The following is a 23,711-nucleotide window of genomic DNA, read 5'->3' as shown; positions in this document are numbered from 1 at the left end:
AGTGGGGGTGGAAGAGGTTTATTGGACAAACTGACCCATCCTGATATCGTAACAACAAAAAAACAATTAGATCCCACAAATTGTACACACCTCCCCCCACCCCCACCCTGCCCTCTTAATATAGGGTGTCCCCGGAATTGGTGTTAAGATAAGACTAGTGTTATTCCTTGCGTGCCCTTAGGGTTTACCTTGAATTGTATCCCAAGGTAAAAGGAGGTGTTTTACAGTAGGCCTACATTTTCAGTTTACCTACAACTGTATTATATAATTGTAATCTTTGGTGTAGGCATAATCTTAAACATATTATTGAGATAATTAACACTCCCTGATTATAATTTAGGGGACTAGAATGAATAATTGAACATCGCCTTTATTTATTTCTATGGCGGCTTAGCGTTCAATAGAATTTGCAATGAAAATAAACTGCAGTACGACTCTTTGTGTGTCATGATCATTATGCAGGGAGTTCGATGTGAATTCATTAAATACAACGATAGCGTTCTACGATCGATAAAACTCGTGAAATACTCCATGCTAGATTAACTTCGTTCGCGTGCCCTTTGTCAGCTCCGAGACAATTGCCAGGCGATGGATAATCGTAATAATAATAATGCTGTTTAAGTATGTAGCCTAAATACATACAAGTATATACAATTTTCTGATTTATCTTATTGATGTTAATATAGCGAATTAAAAACTTAACATTATATTTGACATTAATATATATTTCTATTATGATGATGATGGTGATGACGATGATGATGAAAATATGTAAAATATTGAATCATAACATCATATTTTTATTTTCATATTTTCAGAACTAATGTTAATCTACAGAATATCCTTGTTAGTATTTTCCCCTACATTAGATATTATCATCTTCTTACCAGCACTTATTTTTTATTAAATTCTGTGTAGGAATTATACAGACATCTTATTTAAATATTATTCTCTGCCAAAAACCATGACAACGTGTATGGTATGCCTACTATATAAATATATACATAATGTACATTAGCTCCGGCGAAGGGAAGCTTGACATTTCACTCTTGTTGTTTACGTTATTGGTAACCAGCAACTAATAAAACGCAATTTATTGATTTATATTATTATTATAGTTATTTGAAAATTATCTTTTATATATAGGCCTAATTCTATTGTTATATTTTTGTTTTTATTATTTCTTATTTATATTTTTTAATTTATATTGATAACTGCATCAGCATCATCATAATTTAGGCCTATTAATATTCTTATTATTTGTAGGAATATTACTGTTGATACTATTGTTATTTTTATTAGAGTAATAATAATAATACATAATACACACGATTGCTTAAACGTATGTTAGTATGTTGGAAGCGATTGATTGCAATAAATTCATCTATTATGCATACGACGATTCTGATCGTAATAGCATCGTACATGCATCAGCGAATCCTGATTACTTTGGAGGTTAATTGCTCTATAGGAAACTGCAGAGAAACGGGAAATACAGTGACGTTTAAATAATCACAAACCAAATTATATATGTATGTATTGGTAGGCTAGGCATTAAAGTGGGGGTCCATTTTTTGTTAATAGCTGGCAACCATTGTGGAATATATCCCTTATGGGATGACAAAAAATATAGCGGATGCCACTTTCAAATTTCTGGTCAAAAGGTAATTTTCAAGGTTATTAGGTCAAATATGGTAAAATATGGCTTTACTCTTTTCAATAAATTATAAGCTAATTAAACAAATGCAACCAAAATTTGATCATTATTGACATTGCGGAAGATGGTCAAGTTCATCAGTTTTTCAACTTACAAGTTTAAAGGTCATTTTCAAGCACAAACCTGTTAAATAATCGGTATTAATAATTTAAATAAATATAATTTTCATGAGGATAACCTGGTATAGTGTGGTGTCAAAAAGATCAGAATTGTACTGGGAAATATTTTAAACTTGAAAGTATTGGAATCACTCCTGGAAGTGTGAGAATGAGTCCTAGAGATCTAAATAACCGGAATTGGAATGTTTTAAATTACATATTTAAAAACCGTCACAGAGGGGTCGTGGGTTGGGAGTAATGGGCCCATTTTAATCGTGTTTCCCTTAGTGAATACAAGGGAAATACAGTACTTAAATATTTATTGAGTAAAGTGAAATACTTAATATTTAAGGGAAATATATCACTTGTGTGATTGTTGAATACGGCCACTGAGTCTAGTTAGAGGTAGCATTTTCAATTTCCAAAGCCGATGTGTATACTCAATTGTATCAATACCACCTATTTACATTGATATATTTAATTTCCTCAACAAATTGCTGTAAATAAATAAAGATAGAACTAAGCATTGAATTTGCCTTCTCACCCAAAGGGTGCTTTTTTCGGGGCTTCCCCTAGGCGTACGTTCGCATTGTAACTTGAACGCAAAACAAAATACTGAGTGAATGATCAAACAATCGGCGGTTCCGCTCAGAATACGTGAGTGAGGAGGAGGAAAAAAGTTCGATCGTTTTGGTCATTGGTAGCATGCTGCATGAGAGTGTCTTTTCCGGCGAATTAGAGGTGCCTTTTATTCTAAATGTTATGTGCGAGAGTAGGCCCTACCATTTCCGCCCATATAGGGGTGTCATTCGCTTCGCCTCAGGCAGTGACTCAAATACTAAGTGTCCGATTTACACCTGGTAATGTTGATAATGATGTTGATGATGATGAAGATGATGATGATGCAAATTTACAAAAATTAGGTTTCTTTGTAGTGATTTTTCTTATGCAAACTCTGTAGGGCATTTAAACAATTAAAAACAAATAAAACCGAATTAAAATTTATTCTAAAAATAAATAATGTAACTAGGCCTAGTGTTATGTGCAAGATTACCATTTCCGCCCATCTAGAGGTGTCATTTAATACTTAGTGTTTGACCATCTCTGAGTATTTCAACGCAGATTTGGCTTAATAACACTGGGCTATGATTATACATACATAATACTCAGCAGATTTCTGTCTGATTTTGTTTTTTTGTTGTAAATTTTGTTTTGATGTACTTTATCAAAACAGTTGCCTTATAGAAATTTTCAAAGGTTTAGAGCGATGCTTTCTCAGTGGGTCAGTTCTACTGTTTTCTTTCTTTCAATAAGTTGTTGCACTTCCTCATCATCTGTCATGTCAAAACAATATTGTGTATTCTGTGTGATTTGTGATCAGTCTGACCATGTCATGCAGAACCTACCAGTAATCGTTTCTTTTTTGGATCTATCGATCATCCACTCAGTGTTTAAAATATTTGGTTCTGATTATTTAAGGAGCTGTTATCACCGTCCGCCAAGATAACATAGATGTGAAGACCTCAAAAAGTAGAACCCAATTACCACTCTTTCCAACCTTGATAACGTCCAATAGTTAGAGTTTTTGAAATCAAAAACTCGATACCCAGGTATCTCTTTCGAGATTTCTTCAACAAACTGTTTCAATATTTACATAAACCACAACAAAAACATTTCAACATTAGCTCATATATGTAGCCCACAATTCTCAATCTTACGTCATTATAGTCATAATAATGAAGATTGAATCACCTAACTACCGAAGAAAAGTCTAAATTATGCAACATTTTTTTAGAAAATTAGGTTTCTTTGATTGATTGAAATATATATTTATACTGGGTAACCTCTTCAGTCAATGACTGGTCTCCCAGAGGGCCCAGTTGGTGATCAGTGGCTGTGATGTACTAATACACCGGGGTAACCCCCTACTCGTCTCGAAAGATGTACTAGGTTCTTTAAAGTGCACACGAGCCAGATGTGTACACTGGACCTACGGTTTATAGTCCTTATCCGAGAAGACTCGTTCTACCACCAGAACCATGGAGTGAGTGAGCCTCGAACCCCTTTGTGGTGGTGATATTTCTTGTACAAACTCTGTACTGTAAGGCCTCTGTACATTTAAACGATTATAATAAAACTGAATTATAAAAATGAATTATGTAACTAACTCACTCACTCAAGGAGACCCCCAATCAACTTAGAAAGATTACCTAACTTTCTACCTGCAAATGCTCCACCTAAGATGGAAGTGTTGGAAATGTACAATAACTTGAAAAAGTTGAAGAGTAAGAAAGCGGCTGAATCCGACGGTCTCCCTGGGAGACTTCTTAAATAGTTTGCGTGCGAGTTTAGCGTACCCGTTTGTGAGTTATTTAACTCATCTCTAAAAGAGGGAATTGTTCCTAAAATGTGGAAGGATGCCACAATTCCTCAATCCCAAAGACTACCCCTGTCTCAATCTCTAAATTAGGACAAATATCTTTGACATCGAGTCTTGCGAAGGTATGCGATGGATACTGGGTTATGGAAGATATAGGTAAAGAAATTGATCGTAACCAATTTGGTGGCATAAAAGGATCATCCACAGCCCATTGTCTAATAGAAATACTTCATTTGTTTTTTAAAGGTACAGACAATTAAGGGTAAGAATGTTGGTACCCTTGTTGTGACGGACTTTTCCAAAGTGTTTGACTGTATCGATCATACTTTAGCTATCCAGAGACTCTTCGAGCTTGGTGTCAGAAGCGAGTTATTGCCATGGATAACAAATTTCCTTACATCTCGTCGCCAACGAGTGCAATACCACTCTGCCTTGTCACGGTGGGAAACGCTTTCCTGTGGCGTCCCTCAAGGCACCAAGCTAGACCCCATAATGTTCATGGTAGTTATTAATACTGCCTCTGAGGAGTCTCTGGCTAAAAGCTTTATGTATGTTGATGACCTCAGCCTTGTAGAAGTCCGTCCCGCAAATCAACCCAGCCAGATTGGATTGGATTTTCAGGATATGGATGCTTGGGCAACGGACAACCGTCTCTGGCTCAACCACAGTAAGTGCAAGGTTATGCAGGTTTGGTTTATGAAGGAACCGCATAACCCCCCTCAACCTCAGATCGCAGGTTGCAAATTGGTTTGTTTGTTTTTTTAATAAATAATAATAATAAAATAAGACTTGTAAAAAAAAACTTTTATTGAGGTATAGTTTAAATTACCTAGCAAATCCCCTATAGTATTGAACAGAATGAGATACTTGAAAACAGTTATATAACTTGAATTATGTTTTTAATGTTGTTATTTAATTTAATATTTTCTTCATCAGTAGCATACCTGAGTAAGTAAGTTTATGTTTTTTTATCGTCGTGATTTATCTATTATAATGCATACACATAACCATTGTATCTAAAATTGAAATGTACCATGATATCAATCATTTTCTGTGTCAATGTAAGTATAACTATGCGATTCAAGATCATTAGGAACCTGTGAAGCTGTTGAGTGTCTCCAATGACCATATACTTCTGTAGTAGGTACACGAGGTAATGAACGATCTTGTACTGTATGTCTTAAAATAACTCCCTCTCTTGTCTCATAATAAACTTCAGGTTGAGTTACTTCTTTTCCTAAAGAATCAACTATTGTAGTGTTATCATTACGACACAAACAAAAATGATATACGGGAACCAGAACAACAAGTACAATAATGATAACAACACCAGCAACGATGATAATAACAACATCTAAAGATAAACTAATTCCTTTTTGATAATTGTTTATATTTGTTTTACTCGATGGTTCATACGAATTATCTGAGTTAATGATAGTATTTGAAACTGTTAATACTACAGACGACGATACTTGTCCAATTTCATTAGCAGCAGTACATGTTATAGTTGTTCCACTTTGGTCTATTGAAGGTCGTAAAAGTTTAAATGTTTGTCCAGTTTTGTCTACAAAAATATCTTCATCTTCTATTGGAGGCACTAATTTCCAACGATATCGTGAGACAGGTGGATTAGCAAACGTTTGGCAGAATAGAATCGTCTCTCGTCCAGGTAACACTGGATTAGTGTGTTGTATCTTTACCTCAGGTTTATATTGTATATTCAGAGGTTTCATTGAACATGATTTGTGATAACTTGAATCAAATGATGAATACTGGTGACATTCGTAAACTGCTCCATTATCATCTTTTGTAGCGTTCATTGTATGTTGAACTGTCACCAAGTTTTCTGTGTTTGGTTTTGATATTCCATAATTTCGGTTTTGTGAATTTCGAGTAAGTTTTAAAGTTACAGGTGGAGTAACCTTCTCTGAAACACACGACATTGATATAGTAGAACCTAAGAAAATATCAGCTGTAGGTTGGTTACAAATAGGATATTCCAGAGAAGGCAGAGAATGTACAATTAACTTCGCTTTTTGTGAACGTTTCAATACAATTCTAGAGTCCAATGACATAACAACACATTGATAAAAACCGGCATCACTTTGCAATACATCTGAAATAACTAACGTCGTTATGTTTCCGAATGACAATTCGTCGTGAACTTTAGTGATTCGCGAGTTTTTTTCATCGAAGAATATTTCTGCGTCATCTTTATACCACGTAAGCTCTTCATTTATTAACCCACTAACCACGCAATTCAAAGACTGATCCTTCCCGAGATCCACATTTCTGTTTACGGGTTCATCTATAAACTGGATAACAGAATCACAAATTACAATACACGTTGTCAGTAACAACCAAAATCTAAAAGGTAGCAACATTTTTAATCTTGATTATCTTCTTACAAACAGACAGAAATTGACGAAGATATTTAAATAACTCACCGGTTATGACGTTGTACCAATACTTTTTAAAGTTATGTTTCTCGTTTCTCCAAAATATATGCAATTTCTTTTGTATACAGTGATTCATTTTTTGTTTTCTCTTTTATCATTAAAATAATAAATTTATCCTAATTGATCTAAGGAGGTCCTTCAAAAGAATTATGGACATTATAAATGTTTTAAGAAGTTGTGAAGTTTTAAAAAGTAATAACAATTAAAGTTTTAGAAAGTATTATTAAGGTATTAATGAAATTAAATATTTTAAAATAAGTTTAATGATGGATATGCAAGAATATGCCCTTTGTGTTTAATGATGGATATGCAAGAATATGCCCTTTTGCCACACAAACTACTGTAGTGTTTGAATAGTCCAGGAAATCATGGATGGATTTATATATTCACTGGGTTGATAAACCATGTACATATCCCGTGGATATGCTACTATGCTCCAATTGCGTTGTAGATGAAAAAAGTGACTTGTTAAGCGCAAATTCACCAGGCTCCTATGAAAATCCAATGAAAACTAATTCGAAACCTAAAAAACCACTACAGTACCAAATCTAAACAACAACCACATAACTGCATTCCGTTCTTAGTTAGGTGAGTACCTGGAAAATAAAAAAAAAAGTAATATTGCCAACATAACAAATTAGATAAAATCAATCAAGTTCATTGCTTCAAAAACGAATATTGCAGCTCTGTAACTATGTTCTGACCAATCTTTGCAAATTTTTAAAAGCTTTATGAGTTTTGCAGAACCATTTATTTTATTTAAAGTAAGCCTAACATTTTAAAAGTCTGATTATTAATTTGATTAATTTATACAGTATTATAATTAATAAAAATCATACGAAATGTCATAATATTACTGATCAAATAATAATTACTATTACTATTATAATTACTTTTATATTCATCGATCTCACATAGTTGGGATACCTTTGCATATAATATTTAGTAGACCTAACTACCTGGGTGCGATGTATATTAAATGTTGACCTTTGATCTTATGTCAACTGATGAAATGATGAATGTGCTCTTTTGCATTGCGTATGATTGATTAGATGTCTTAACATAATAAACCATCGAATTTTATGTAAAATGTCAGTTTTTATTTGGTTTTAAAGGCCAGGTGTGGGCAAAAAATTTCTATTGATCATACATTCCAAGAATTATCGATCTATAGTTTCCCATATGTTTCATAGTTTTTTGGGATTTTATTTGTGTTACACGAGCTTGTTGAAAATAAGCACTTTCTTATCAGTCGGGGGATAGTTCAAATTACACAGTAAAATCTCTATTCTTTTGTACACAAATTTTGTAAATAAAGAGGCATTTTAAAAAGATATGAAAAATAAATGGTGTGGTAAAAAATGTTATCAGATGACTAAATATAGGTAATATAACTTGAATATTACATTTCTGATATTTTTATCCAACTTCAGATTTTTATTTTCATGCTATAGCAAAAATTATCCACCGTATATCCACCATCTTTTTTCACCTTCTAGGGAGTCACAAGACATGTTATTACATTAGGTTAATTACCTAACTACTGAAAAAAAAATCTTTCTGGTTTTTATGGAAGACTTTTGCCAAATTTTGTATTTGACCATATTAAGAGAAATTCATGTTTTTTCGTCTTGATTTATGTTGCAAATATTTGATTTATGTACAATTAACCAAATATTATATTTAAAATTCAAGCCTGTACCTGAGCTTTATCGACATATTCTATTATTGTTGACATTTGACCCCTAAACAACCTATAACTATAAAAAAAGAAAATATATAAGGCCTTTTGCATCCATGTCGTTTTTCAGATCAAGGTTTTTTTTTATAATAACTGTTTAATGTTTTTAATATTTTGGTGAACAGTTGTTACTTGTAATTATTATGTATGTCTGTTTTTTATTTTTATTTTAGTTTTGTAATTTTTTTAATTAAATTGTAAATGTTGATGCAATTCAGTTCTCGAATACACAGTAATTTCAGCGTAAAAAAACTGGCGATTTCAAATGTACGTACCGCAGGACTATAGTACATTGTCGTTTACAGAAACGAATAAATAGACACGATGATTAATGTAGTCAACTAAAATTAGCACCCTGGGAATTAGGCCTACTTCCGAAGGAGAAACTTGTCTTAAAAATGAGTCCAAATTTTTTATTTGAACTAATTTAAACAAACCCAATTTGTGTTTTGTATATAACATTAGAGTTGAGGGATTGGGAAGAGGATGGGAAAAACAATTTTTAAATATATTCTTTATCCACTCAGTAACGAAATATTGTTTTAAATGTTTTATAGGCCTATCAATAATATAACACTAAATATTAAACAAAATTAATGCTGTTGTAAAATTTAATAATATTGTGTATTCAGAACCAACAACTTTAATAGAAATAAAAAATCAACAATTATGGGAAAATAAGTTTATACTATCTAACAATAAATCATTGTACTTCAAATCATGGTTATATTCTGATTATAAAATAATTTGTGACATATTTATAAATGATAGAGTATGTACTGCAGGTGAATCTCAAATTTGTATAAAAAACATAATGGTTTAATTGAATATTTACAGCTTATGAATGCCAAATGGGTGGAAAGAAATTATTAGAAAAGACAATACAAATAATCAAGATGTAGGTAATAATGATTCATGGTTGCATAAGAACAATAAAGGATCTATCTACTATAAATATTTTATAAACAAACGTTCCAATTAACCAGGTTCACAAAGAAAATGGGAATGTGAGCTAAATAACGTAGAAATAGATTGGAATAAAGTATGGTATTATAAGGTATACAAGATGAAAGATATATTTAAAGTTGCTCAATTCAACTTTAAACTCCTACATCGAATATTACCGTGTAAAAAAAGATTAAAATTATGGAATTTGGCAGAAAATAATTTATGTGACAATTGTATAAATCAGATAGAAAATGAACAGCACATGCTGTTGGAATGCAATGCCATTCAATGAACATGGCACAAATTTAAAGGTGTGCTGGCTAATTGCTTTCCAGCTGAAGATAATATAACTTGGTTTAAAATTGTTACAGGAACAAAAAACAATATTGTAAATAAATTGATTTCTATGTTTTTATTCTGTATATACAAGGTACACATAATATCCAATGCTGGAAGAAACGATAAAGATGATAAAAAAAAGATCTGGATTCTTTTCACTGCTGAAGTTAAAAATCTACTAGAAAATGAACATATGTGTAACTTAATTAAGGCACAACATAAATGGGGTGCAAAAAAGGAAACTCTGCTACAGTTGATAGCATAAATATAATTTGTATGAAGTGTTTTTTTCATATTTTCTAAAATGCAAAATTGTTTGTTTATTTCCCAATCACAAATTGTATACAGAAGTAGAATTGGTATTATAATAAGGTGACATCGGGTATGAAGCGTCTCACATACACACACAGAGCCAAATTGGCATCTTGGACTTGCACAGTGTATGGACTCTAACCTTACGGTTTTCATTTAAATATATCATTCCACTCTATCATCCTTATCTAGTTTTCAAACTTTTGCATTCCTCTTTTTTCATCTCATCCTTTTTGTCTTGGTGAAAAGGGAGGATATTTTATATTCCTCCTTTGAATTTACAGCCTCTCTACCCGAACATGAACAAGATTTTATAAGTACGTTTTTAATGACAGTTCATAGACTTTTATTACCATCTTTTTAAAATTGTAAATGAAAGCATGGTTATTATATTGAAATCAATCATCTTTTAATGTAAATGTCTACATTTTAACTAATTTTAACTTGTAACAATCTTAGTAATATACAATAGAAAGAGAAATATTCATACAAATAATTAATTGCTACAATATACCTTTATTTTTATATATAATATATATACATATAAATCTGAGAATTATAATAAAAGTGGGAAGACAAACATTTTGATTTTCGGAATCGTACCGAGGAACTAACCGGAAGGTAATTTTGGTCTCAAATTGATCAGAAGGTATAATTATATTTATATTCAGTCTAAGGGGAAATGTTAGTTAAAAATGACCGGAAATGCCATTTCTGACCTTTGACCCACACCCCAGGGCATGTATGTATCTCCGTAACTACTGGTCGTAGACACTTGAATTTGGTCTTAAATTGTTTGAAATATACTTTTTGTTATTTGTTGCACATTTTTAAAATGTTACAAAAGGTCAAAGGGTCAGGGTCAAGGGTTATATGAACAAACACAAATAGATACTTGTATCTCGGCAACCACTCAATTTTAGTCTCAAAATGTTCAGAAAACATGCATTCATATTCAATCTAATGGGACATTTTAGTCAAAAATGATCAGAAATGCCATTTCTGACCTTTGACCCACATATCAGGGCATCTTCATATCTCTGTAAGTACTGGTCATAGAAACTTAAATTTGGTATGAAATTGTTAGAAATACACATATTTACATTCATTCTAACAGAAAATTTGGATAAAAGATGATCAGAAATACTATTAATTACTAATGTTTTAAACGAAAAACATATCTCTACACAACTTATCCTTAGACAGTAATGTTATGCAATAATTAATGCTTTAATGGTTTCATTATTGGAATTAAAACAATCCTTTACTGTTTGTAATTGTACCTTTGCTTATAATAATGCTAGAAAGTATTGTTGACCTCCGATCAAACATTTTGATAGAAACGTCGAGCTCAACAGTTAAGAATGCTAGAAGTAACTTACCGTAGTTACCCGAATAAAAGGCCCGGGCATTTATTTATTCAGGGATGGCGTTTATTTTGTTTGGGTGTAATAATGGTCACATGTATAATCAAATAAATACACCCTAGATATAAAAAAAAAATACAACACAATTAATATAATAATAACTAGATTAAACCTCATTCTATCCGGGTGCAAGTACAATCATGTAATAAAAGGTATCAGAGACAACTATAATAGACCAATTCATTGTCATTATTCCGTAACACTGTTGAATATCATTTTTAATGTCACTGACAAAACTTATACATATACACGTCTGTTGCCAGTGTAGATAATAAAACAATATATATTTCTCGAGATTTATTATCAATACCACTAGAAACTTTGACATGTTTTAGGTACTGAATGCATTGACAATAACAAGTATCAGACTACAACACTGTACTACAGTACACAAGGGTGTTTTCAGGAAAGCTGGACATATTGTACAATAGAATGAAACTATGTATTGGCATTTAAAATTATGCAAAAGATTGTTGTCAAATTGTAGTCACAAACAAACAGCTATGTGATTCTTATTGGTCCTTTTTGTATTTTTGTAATGTTTTATTTGATTTTTTGTATGTTTATATTGTGCTGACTACTTTTTAAATGTAATGTTCTAAGCAATTTGGCCCTTAAGCCACTATTTGTAATAGATATTTGATGAATTAAAAAAAATTGATGAAAAATGATAGAATGAAGATCCATTGTGAGTGCAATTGTGTCAAGATAATGATGTGTCATTGTTTTATATCATTATACTGTTGGCACCTGGAGGAGAAGATCCATTTAATGGAACCTATGACAGTATCAATTTTATTTAAAAAGACAGAAACATTTCGTTAAAAAGTATAAAGAGAAAAACGAATCATGTAAAGCCTGTTTTCCTGTCGACGTTAGTCGACGCTATAGATAACAATAATCGGCGATCTTCTACGTAAACATTGAAATGAAACGATTTACAGGAAAAGGTACTCGCTATCGTTATCATTTCAACTTGATCGTTTTCAAACGATCGTCGTTGAACTGTTAACGATCAACGACGATAGTGTCGAATAACGTCGACAGGAAAACAGGCTAAACAGTACCTTCAAGTAAATGCAAATTGTCGTACATTATTATAATTGAATCGGAAACTAATTTAATAATTATTATTTTATTGTATCTCATTCTAAATCAGGATCTCTTATTAATAATGAACTTCATAAACTACTTCGTAGTAAGTATCAACAACATGTTGTTCAAAACCTACAAAAATTATGCTTTATTAGTTTATTAATAACTTATAAGCCTAATTAATTGTAAACGTTATTTTCGGGTTTTCTTTCTTTATCTTTTTTCTAATTCTCGCTACTTTTTTATGAAGTCAAATTTTCAAAGCGTAATTTACGCGCGATGTTATGAAATGCTATTATTTAAAGAAGTTTGCCTGGATAACCTCCTACAAAATGAAAACTTCAAATCTAGTTGAGATTTTGTTGCACTTTCTAATCATTTGGAGTAAATAAGCACGTTGTATCAGTGAGATGTAGTTAAAATTACCTAGGTAAATCCCATATTGTTTTAAACACAAACGTTGTTAATAGAGAGTGTATAGAGAGAAATGGTTGATTTGAATCAGTTTTTTATTCAAGATTTTTATTTCTGCGCTATCAACAATTATCCACCAACAGTTCGTTTTTTTATCTTTATCAGCAGCTTACCAAAATATCGAACAAAGTCCGACTGTTTTAGTTAGTTAGTGAAAATATGTGGAATTCGGTATTTTTTACCAAGAATTTATTTTTTCGTCGTGATTTCTCTTATGTCCATTTTTAATGTATGCACGTTTAACCAACTATTGTATCTCAAATTCATGTTTTCCATATATTATCGTAAAGGTGACGTCGTAAAATTGATTACAACAATAAATAATGTAACTTCAACCCGATTGTACACGTAATCAATTGTTGACATTAAGAAAAGACAGTCTTGCAAAACATTTCAGAAAATGAGTAGCATTACTTCGTTACCATAATATATACGCGAAAACGTTGAAGCATAATATAATATGGTAATTTATTTTATTCTACAGAAAATATATGTTCTTGACATCAGAGATACCTACACGGAGAATAATTAAATCCAATTTGAATATTGCATTTAAGTAATTAACAATATCAAATTAATAGTAAATTTATTATTACATACTAAAGTTTTTCTTTAGAATGATGCTTAAATGTGATTTTTTTCATTATTAGTATTTTTCAAGATCTACCGTAAATTTGATCTTAGATTGTGCCATATACCCCGAAATCAGTCATTTTCAGTATCAATATAAGTATAACTATGTGATTCAAGATCATTAGGAACCTGTGAAGCTGTTGAGTGTCTCCAATGACCATATACTTCTGTAGTAGGTACACGAGGTAATGAACGATCTTGTACTGTATGTCTTAAAATAACTCCCTCTCTTGTCTCATAATAAACTTCAGGTTGAGTTACTTCTTTTCCTAAAGAATCAACTATTGTAGTGTTATCATTACGACACAAACAATAATGATATACGGGAACCAGAACAACAAGTACAATAATAATAACAACACCAGCAGCGATGATAATAACAACATCTAATGATAAACTTATTTCTTTCTGGGAATTGTTTAAGTTTGTATTACTCGATGGTTCGTACGAATTATCTGAGTTAATGACATTATTTGAAACTGTTAATACTACAGACGATGATACCTGTCCAATTTCATTAGTAGCAGTACATGTTATAGTAGTTCCACTTTGTTTTATTGAAGGTCGTAACAGTTTTAATGTTTGTCCAGTTTTGTCTACAAAAATATCTTCATCTTTTATTGGAGGCACTAATGTCCAACGGTATTGTGAGACAGGTGGATTAGCAAAAGTTTGGCAGAATAGAATCGTCTCTCGTCCAGGTAACACTGGATTAGTGTGTTGTATCTTTACCTCAGGTTTATATTGTATGTTCAGAGGTTTCATTGAACATGATTTGTGATAATTTAAATCAAATGATGAATACTGGTGACATTCGTAAACAGCTCCATTGTCATCTTTCGTCGCCTGTAACGTAAATTGAACTCTTACTAAGTTTCCTGTCTCTTGCATTAGTATTCCAGAGTTTATAATTTTAGAATTACGTGTAAATTGTAAAGTTACAGGAGGGGTAACCTTTTCAGAAGCACATGAAATTAATATAGTAGAACCCAATAAAATGTCACCTTTGGTTTGATTACAAACGGGATATTCTAGAGAAGGAACAGAACGCACAATTAATTCCGCTTTTCGTGAACTTTCTAATACCCTCTCAGATTCCAATGATATAACGACACATTGATAAAAGCCTGCATCACTTCGCAATGTTTTGTCAATGACCAATGTTGTTATATTTCCGGTGGATATTTCACTATTACCTTTAGATATCCGTGAGTCTTCAACAAAAGCTATCAATCCACCATTTTTAAACCAAGTAAGCTCTTCATTAATTAACCCACTAACGACACAATACAAAGAGTGGTCCTCACCAAGATCTGCTTGTCCGTTTAATGGTTCATCTATAAACTGAATAACCGCATCACAAATAACATAAAACGGTGTTATAACCAACGCAAAACTCAAAGATAACAACATATTTCAAATCTTTTATTTTTATATAAACAGGTACAAGCTAATGCAGAAACTGATTATTAGCTATTTATTCATAAATAAGATTAACATAGACATGTTCAGATAATGGTACAAATTTGTGCCTATTAATTTATAAGTTATGTTTCTCGTTTTTAAGATATTGTGAAAAACATTATTTCATAATTTATAAACTATACCCAAAAGAAGATTTTATAAATTTCTTCGATATATCTTAAACGTATATAATAATTAAATCCAATTTGAAAACTGTGTTGAGGTATTTAACAATATAAATTCAATAGAAGCTGTACATATATTATTCATAAATATACTAAAGTGATATTTAAAAGGATGCTGAAATGTAATTTGCTTTCATAATCTTACAATAATAATCTAATTCTAAGGCACACTCATTCATTTATTTTTGTTGTGTTTTGTTAATGTAAAATAAACGATTAAACAATTTACATGTGAAAACATGCATTTGGTTAGTTTTGACAATATTGAATAAAATTAAATTGATGAACGACATTCATTTCTATTTATTTAAACACAGTTCATTTTTCCCTAAGTCGGATGTGTTAGTTATTGCTTAGTAATAGCTGCTTTAAATTCATCAACGAACCACAGAATGAAAACGTAAACACATTCTGGTTGGGGCTAATAAATCTAAATAAAAGAGAATATCAAACCATCTGTATAATGCTTCCGGTTGTCTCTGCCAATTAGTAAATCAATGTGCTGCTTTACGAATATAGACAATAATTTATTAGTGCAAATAACACAATTTATTCAATTATTATTGTTCAAGATCAGTAACAAAAATACAGGAACCTAGATCGCTATGTACCTTGACATCAATCGTTTTCTGTGTCAATATAGGTATAACTATGTGATTCAAGATCATTAGGAACCTGTGAAGCTGTCGAATGTCTCCAATGTCCATATACCTCTGTAGTAGGTACACGAGGTAATGAACGATCTTGTACTGTATGTCTTAAAATAACTCCCTCTCTTGTCTCATAATACACTTCAGGTTGAGTTACTTCTTTTCCTAATGAATCAACTATTATAGTGTTATCATTACGACACAAACAATAATGATATACGGGAACCAGAACAACAAGTACAATAATGATAACAACACCAGCAACGATGATAATAACAACATCTAATGATAAACTTATTCCTTTCTTAGAATTGTTTAAGTTGGTATTACTCGATGGTTTGTACGAATTATCTGAGTTAATGATAGTATTTGAAACTGTTAATAAAACAGATGATGATACCTGTCCAATTTCATTAGTAGCAGTACATGTTATATTGGTTCCACTTTGTTTTATTAAAGGTCGTAACAGTTTTAATGTTTGTCCAGTTTTTTCTACAAAAATATCTTCATCTTTAATTGGAGGCACTAATGTCCAACGGTATTGTGCGACAGGTGGATTAGCAAATGTTTGGCAGAATAGAATCGTCTCTCGTCCAGGTAACACTGGATTAGTGTGTTGTATCTTTATCTCAGGTTTATATTGTATATTCGGAGGTTTCATTGAACATGATTTGTGATAATTTGAATCAAATGATGAATGCTGGTGACATTCGTATACTGCACCATTATCATCTTTCGTCGTGTTTTTTGTAAGTTGAACTGTTACCAAGTTTCCTTCCTCTGGCATTGGTATTCCAGAGTTTGTACTTTTAGAATTACGTGTAAATTGTAAAGTTACAGGTGGGGTAACCTTTTCAGAAACACATGACATTGACATTGTAGAACCTAACAGAGTGTCAGGTTTTGATTGATGACAAAGGGGATATTCTGAAGAAGGTAAAGAACGAACAATTAATTCCGCTTTACGAGAACGTTTCAATATTCCTCCATACGCTAATGATATAACAACACATTGATAGAAACCGGTATCACTTTGCAATGTATTGTCAATAACCAATGTTGTAAAATTTCCAAATGATACTTCATTTTGGACTTCAGATATTCTAGATTCTTCTTCATTTAACATCATCAGACTTTCATCTTTATACCATGTAAGCTTCTCATTCATTAACCCACTAACAATGCAAGAAAAAGAATGATCTTCTCCAATATCAACATATCCGTTTATGGGTTCATCTATAAACGTAATAGGTCCGTCACAAACTACACAACCCGTTGTCATAATCAATGTAAGAATCACTGTTAGCAAAGTGCTCATTTTACTGTATCATTTCTTACGAACAGGTACAGAATCATGCAAAGCTATTATGCCAGTACCTACAGAACTGTTCAATAGTCTATCGGTCATGACGTTGTACCAGTATATTACAAAGTTGTGTTTCTCGTTTTCTCAAAAACTTTATAAAACATCATTATCACATTATATACTTAATTAAAATGAATCTAAGGAAACGCTTATAAATTTTTTTCTATTAGAAGTTAATATAAATCTTAAATATTGTATTGAATTATACAAAATATTACTCTTTAAGATAGAATCTACCACAAAAACAACCCGAAAATATCAATTCGCACCAACGCTGATGCAGGTTGGATTTTGCATTGACTATTGTTTTAAATAAGCTATTATTACAATTGTCATGAATTCAGTAAAATAAGGATGGAGTTCTCAATATTCATAAATTGGGGGAACGTAATAATTCTTAACAACAAACATTATGCTTGTGCTATCATTGTAACAGGTAACCCATTATTAAAGCAAACTCTAAATGAGTTCACAGTACCTTTCACCTTGAATTTACTCAATGGAGTCATACATTAAGGAAATACGTTTTTAAATAACTAATTTGGAAAATGTCCTGCATAATATATTAGCTCTGATGCACAAAGCTCAATACTCTTTCTTAATATCAGCATTAGTTACAAATCACATATCTAACTAATATGTTATACAATCAACAATTTCGAGGACAGTGTGGTTCGTAACTTACAATAATAAGAAATAATGCCATACACTTGAGTTTTATAGAATTATACAACATATATCAATCCATAGCAAAAAGATCACACACACATTAATGAGATTATTATATGTACACCAATAGCAGAAGGAGCAATGGGAACCATGTTATCAGCGTAGCTGAGACAATTTACCTTTTTATCACAAATAGTAGGCCTACCCCAATAATTGGACTCTCTTTAAGTTGTGCATTAAGATCGTCATATATACTGTAAAGCAGCGGAGACATTACACCCATTTGACGCACACCGCTAATAACAGAAAAAAATGGTGAAGAAACACAAAATTCCCATTTAACAACAAATTATTGATTACCATACCAGTGTCGTAAGATATTACCTACAGAGATACACCTCTTTCAATTAAAACTTTAAACAAAAGTTCAAGTTATATTTATACAAAGTATGGAGGAAATATTTATGATTCCAACATGTATAAAGTATGTCTCAACAGAACATAAAATAACACAGTGGAGATTAATAAGCTATATTCAGCAGATTTCTGTTAATTGAAAATAATAAATGGTACGCTTGCCTCGCTTCGTACCATCTAGGTCGTGCCCAAAAATGGTTCTCGAATGCACAGTAATTTTAGCGTAAAAAACTGGCGATTTTTAAAAGTACGCAATGCTAAGTTGGTACCATAGGACTATACATGTCATTTACATGAACGAATAAATAGACACGGTGATTTATTTAGTCAACAACTAAACTTAGCATCATGGGAATTACTTCCGAAAGAGAAAACAATTTGGTCAAACTTAAACAAACCAAATTTGTATTTTGTACATAATATTAGAGTTGAGGGATGGGGAAGTGCAAAGAGGAACAATTTTAGATATATTCTTTATCCACTCAGTAACGGAATTAATTTGTTTTCATGTTTTATAAATAATGTACCACTAAACACAGTAAAACATTTGCGACGTAATACTTTATTGAAACTGTCACTGCCATAGTCGATTGAAATAGTAAAGTATTATGTAACGATACACTACTAAGACGTTTATATGTTATATATTATTAATAATAGGCCTAATACAAAAAACTGTCAGTAATAATGTTTATTTGTATATGTGTTCATGTATCTAACAGTACCCACACTCACAGTAAGAAAAACAAGGAAATATAGATGGCTGCATTCGCATGCTCAAGTTAGTGTTTACCGAACGACCGACCAACCGACCGACATAGTGAGCCGCATAGTCGCGTTGCAAGCGACTGAAAATGGTTTATATTTATTGTCAACATTTGTTATACACTATTTTAACTAACTTTTGCAATACTATTTATGTCTGCTATTAAAATGTAGGTCTAGGTCTTATCTATTTGTGTTATACCAAATAATGATGGTAAAAAAAGACTAAGAGATTAGAATGTTCCATTTATCCCTAAGCAATACGTTTCTATAAACGTATGTAGGTCTAAATCTATTTAGTACATAGTATAGTATTTGTTTCACGCTGCTGCTTTAGCCAGCTACGTCCCAAGAGGACTACTCATTCAAAAGCTGAAAGTAAGCAGTAGTTATAGTAGAGGCCGACGTTTTTTCTTTATTTTTTACTAGGACACGTCATGCTAAAATTACAAATCCCAAAGCAAAGCAGTCAGATAATCATTGAATTATTATCAAAACAGTCCATTAAAGATTTTGTTTGTAATAGGATACTTTACACTTAAAGTATCTAGGCTTGATGAAGTGACCCCAGACTTGACAGTGACCGAAATTGAGTCTGTTTCATATCAAAGTAGGAATTCTTGTTGTATTTTACTTCAGAAACAAGTTAATCACTTCTGTAACAAACAAAAAATATTTATTTAGTATAATTAACGTAACGAAACGTTTAATTATAACCCAACAACCATTGTCTGACAGACGATTTAAATATTTTTTGCTTTAAATTACATTTTTTCAGATAAATAATTGTTTGGTTAACGTGAATAACTATTATGTGACAATAAAATTACACATTCTATAAAACTCCCAATTCTGGACCACTTTTTATAATTATTTTCAGACCTGCTAGTGTTAAACGATACGACAGATTTTTCAAAAGCCGGCGAGCAGTCTTAAAGTAACAAGTAAACTGAAATTGCATTTTTTCGAGAACTACTTGTTTAAAAAACGAGTTATAATTTGTTATTTGTAATTTTAAAACATAATTCGATTTAACATGCACCTTTTTGATGCGAGTAGTTTTAAAAAAACCTATTTCTTTTCAAATTCACTCTTTTGATTTTCGCGTTGCTGCTCTATTGTTAGTCAACTGAAGCTATAATTAATTGAAAAGTTTGTTATACCTTTACACCAAACTCGCATACACATCTTGTAGTGAAATTAGCCTAAATCACAAACAGCATTAAGACACACACAAATATATTTTTTTTCCCCGGAGAATCTTATGTAGGAGAATTTTACAGTTGGCGGAGGTATGCACTCCCGGAGTGGCTTTCTAGTTTAAATATGGGTTTGTCTTCAACATCATGATTCTGTACTCGAGCTGTTTTCAGATTTTAAAACAATTATTTTTAGAAGGAGATAGGTAAATACGTATTTTTTAGCATCGACATCCATTAGACAGTATCCCACGATCGAAAAACACCCATAATTGGCGGGAAATCGTTGAATCTAAATTCTTTTTAATTGTCAATAACTAATATTATTATCTAACTAATCTTAATTTTTTTTTCTCTTTTGTGGCGTTAACCACTATTTTATTCATTTCATTCTCAAATGATCAATACAATGATTTTACACTTCATCCAAATATACATTCCCTTGTTATTCTGTTCTGTTATTTTCTTGTACTTTCTTTTATCTTTAGTACGATTTGATCGAAACAATTCGGTCAAATATATATATATATATATATATATAAATCATACTGTAAATTATAGAAACAGTGCTCATATTCGGAACATGATCTCATAATCGCGTCGAGCATAGCTCATTGGCGAAAGTTCCGTATTTTTTTAGTTGTATGAAAAAATGTCTCTGGCGGGATTCGAACCTGCAACCTCTGTGATAATACCATACATGGCTCTGTGGTCTAGTGGTATGATACTCGCCCTGTAAGCGAGAGGTTGCAGGTTCGAATCCCGCCAGAGACATTTTTTCATACAACTAAAAAAATACGGAACTTTCGCCAATGAGCTATGCTCGACGCGATTATGAGATCATGTTCCGAATATGAGCACTGTTTCTATAATTTACAGTATGATTTATATATAATTTACACAGTGCTACGCAACATCATTGAAAAAAATGACAATGCTGTGGGTATCAGTGGCTGGATCTCAATGGAGATACAAAAATAAAAAGCGAAAAGCTAAATCAAAACGATAAAGTAAACAGCCAGAAAAGTTAGCAGAGCGTTCGGGCAACACTAGCCCTTCATCAGTGCAAGTGAAGGAATTTGGATAACGTCATAGTATAAAGCTGGCAAGTGCTGCCTGCACTTTTATATGTATTATCCACTTTTTTAATTATTTTCTTTTATTTTAACTATTCCTTTCTACAATAGGTCTATGTCTCTGTACAAAACACACAAGTGCATACATATATTCGAGTACATGATTGCACACATGCAAAAATACATACCCACGACAAAGGTATATAAATAAATAAATATTTACAATATATAAAATGCAATACAATTATTATTCTTAATTCTGTTTTTTTTTTTTTTTTACAATAAGAACATAAATAAAAATATAAAATTCAAATAATTATAGTGAGCTTAAAAAAATTCTTTCCTTACTCTTGTGTTTTAGTTTTATGTCTCATGGTTATATTTGTTGCTTACTTATATGTTACGTTTCGTTTTGTTTTTAATATTTATTTCATTTATTTTCATTTTTTAAAAATAATTCTATATAAAGATTTAACCACCTATTGGCATTGTACAGCGTTATATAAACCTCTGTAGAATATACCGTATTATAATAGTCGGTTAAGGTATAACCTATTATTTTTTTTCTGCCAAAAAGAGGCGAGAAAGTGAACCATAATTCCATTTCTTTACTTTTTTCAAAATGTGTGCTTTATAGATACAGAATCATCCAAGAGAGAACATGTGGTCAATATATCTGTTTCCGGTACCGAGTGCAATATTTTGAAAGTTTGCCTCAATTCCAAACTTATATGGGGTATAAACATTAATGTATTTCCATAAATCATTTGCTTCAGTACATTGGTAAAAGAAGTGTTTATCATCTTCTATTACATTACATTGCAGGCAAGTGTCTGTATTATTAATATTCCATTTAAAGAGCCTTCTATTGGTAAGAATAATACAATGCAATAGTTTGAAATTTAGCTGTTTAAGTTTATCTTTAATATCATTTACTTTTCTTTTCCATGTCAGTGTCCAATCGTTCGCTATATTAAAATGTGTTTCCCACTTTGTTTTACTCTTGGTTGGTTCTTTACATTTTTTTTTTGATAAAAAGGAGACGAATGTTTTTACAACTCATTTTACTATACTGTATTGATATAACTTCGTTAACTTTTACATTATCAATTTTTGAATAAATTATATCTTTCCATTCTCGTGGTATTGCTTTTAGTAGACATGACAATTCAGCAATCCAATTCGATTTGATATTTAACAAAAATAGTAATTCATTTGTATTAATAAATCTGTTATCAATTATAATATGTTTCATCTTTGTTATACCAGATCTAATCCAATTCCTATAAAGGAGTGAGAAACCATTGTGTGTTATCAAGTTGTTGCCCCATATAGGTTGTTCTATCATTTGTTCATAGGAAAGTGACATTTTGACAGAATATTGATTGAATTCAGCTAAATACTTTAACATTGATTTATATAATAAAGGCATACTACTGTAATGTGTTTCTTTATATTTTACATATGATATATTTTCAATAACCTCTCTTGGACCTATTTTGTTAAAATACATTTTAGGTAAACACTTCCATTTTGAAGTGTCATCATTGTACAATATTTTAAGCCATGACATTTGTAGTGCCTTGACTTGACATCTGAAGTCTGGAGCATTTATTCCACCACTATTATAATCATTGATTAATGTTAATCTTTTTATCTTTTCTGTTTTATTATTCCAAATAAAATCGAATACAATTTTATCGACTTCATTTAAAACGCATTCAGGGGTATCTATAATACTTGCGTTGTAGATTAACTTTGCTAAACCCAGTGTTTTTAAAATCATAACTTTGCCAAATATCGAGAGGTTTCTTTTGTGCCATGTATCAAGCATTTTTTTAAAAGATTGAATTTTTTCAGACCAGTTTTTAGTAAAACATATTTCTTTGTCATGGCCAACATGTATACCTAGAATCTTAAAACTACTGTACACCCAATTGATGTTGAACACATTTTCGTTCTTCTTTCTGTTTTTCCAACGCCCTGGCATTGGTTTTTTCTTTGTTTAGCTTTAAACCTGATACTAGACCAAATTCAACGATTTTATCAATGCTATTCTTTATACTGTTTTCATTTTTTAGAAATAAAACTGTGTCATCTGCTAATTGTGCAATTTTGACTTCAGTTGTATAGTCATCCTTGCCTGGAAGGGCAATCCCTTCGATATTTTGATCACTTTTAATTCTTATAGCCATTATTTCTGCTACTAAAATTAATAGTAAGGCAGAAAGGGGACAGCCTTGTCTGATCCCTCTATGCATTTTGAAGCTTTTTGAACACCAACCGTTATTCATTAT

At 31.4% G+C, this 23,711-nt stretch overlaps 1 protein-coding gene and 1 non-coding gene across 2 annotated transcripts; both read left to right on the top strand.

Moving 5' to 3' along the window:
- The first annotated feature begins 3,854 nt into the window (after positions 1–3,854).
- Positions 3,855–4,960, top strand: LOC140044111 (uncharacterized). The gene is made up of 4 exons (XM_072088591.1): positions 3,855–3,859; positions 3,997–4,100; positions 4,286–4,317; positions 4,442–4,960. The coding sequence occupies exons 1-4, from the start codon at positions 3,855–3,857 to the stop codon at positions 4,958–4,960; spliced, it is 660 nt and encodes a 219-aa protein (XP_071944692.1).
- Positions 4,961–21,040: 16,080 nt separating this feature from the next.
- On the top strand, positions 21,041–21,112 carry Trnat-ugu (transfer RNA threonine (anticodon UGU)). The gene has a single exon. It is a non-coding gene; the product is annotated as a tRNA-Thr (tRNA).
- Positions 21,113–23,711: the final 2,599 nt, after the last annotated feature.

Source organism: Antedon mediterranea, chromosome 3 (assembly GCF_964355755.1).
Source record: "Antedon mediterranea chromosome 3, ecAntMedi1.1, whole genome shotgun sequence".
NCBI classification, from domain to species: domain Eukaryota; kingdom Metazoa; phylum Echinodermata; class Crinoidea; order Comatulida; family Antedonidae; genus Antedon; species Antedon mediterranea.
This window is presented reverse-complemented; position numbering and strand designations above follow the sequence as displayed.

Excerpts from the sequence above, each read along its gene's own strand:
- LOC140044111 (XM_072088591.1), top strand. Across the intron at positions 4,101-4,285 it reads TAACTTGAAAAAGTTGAAGA|GACAAATATCTTTGACATCG; the intron begins GTAAGAAAGCGG and ends TCTCTAAATTAG. Across the intron at positions 4,318-4,441 it reads TGACATCGAGTCTTGCGAAG|GTACAGACAATTAAGGGTAA; the intron begins GTATGCGATGGA and ends TGTTTTTTAAAG.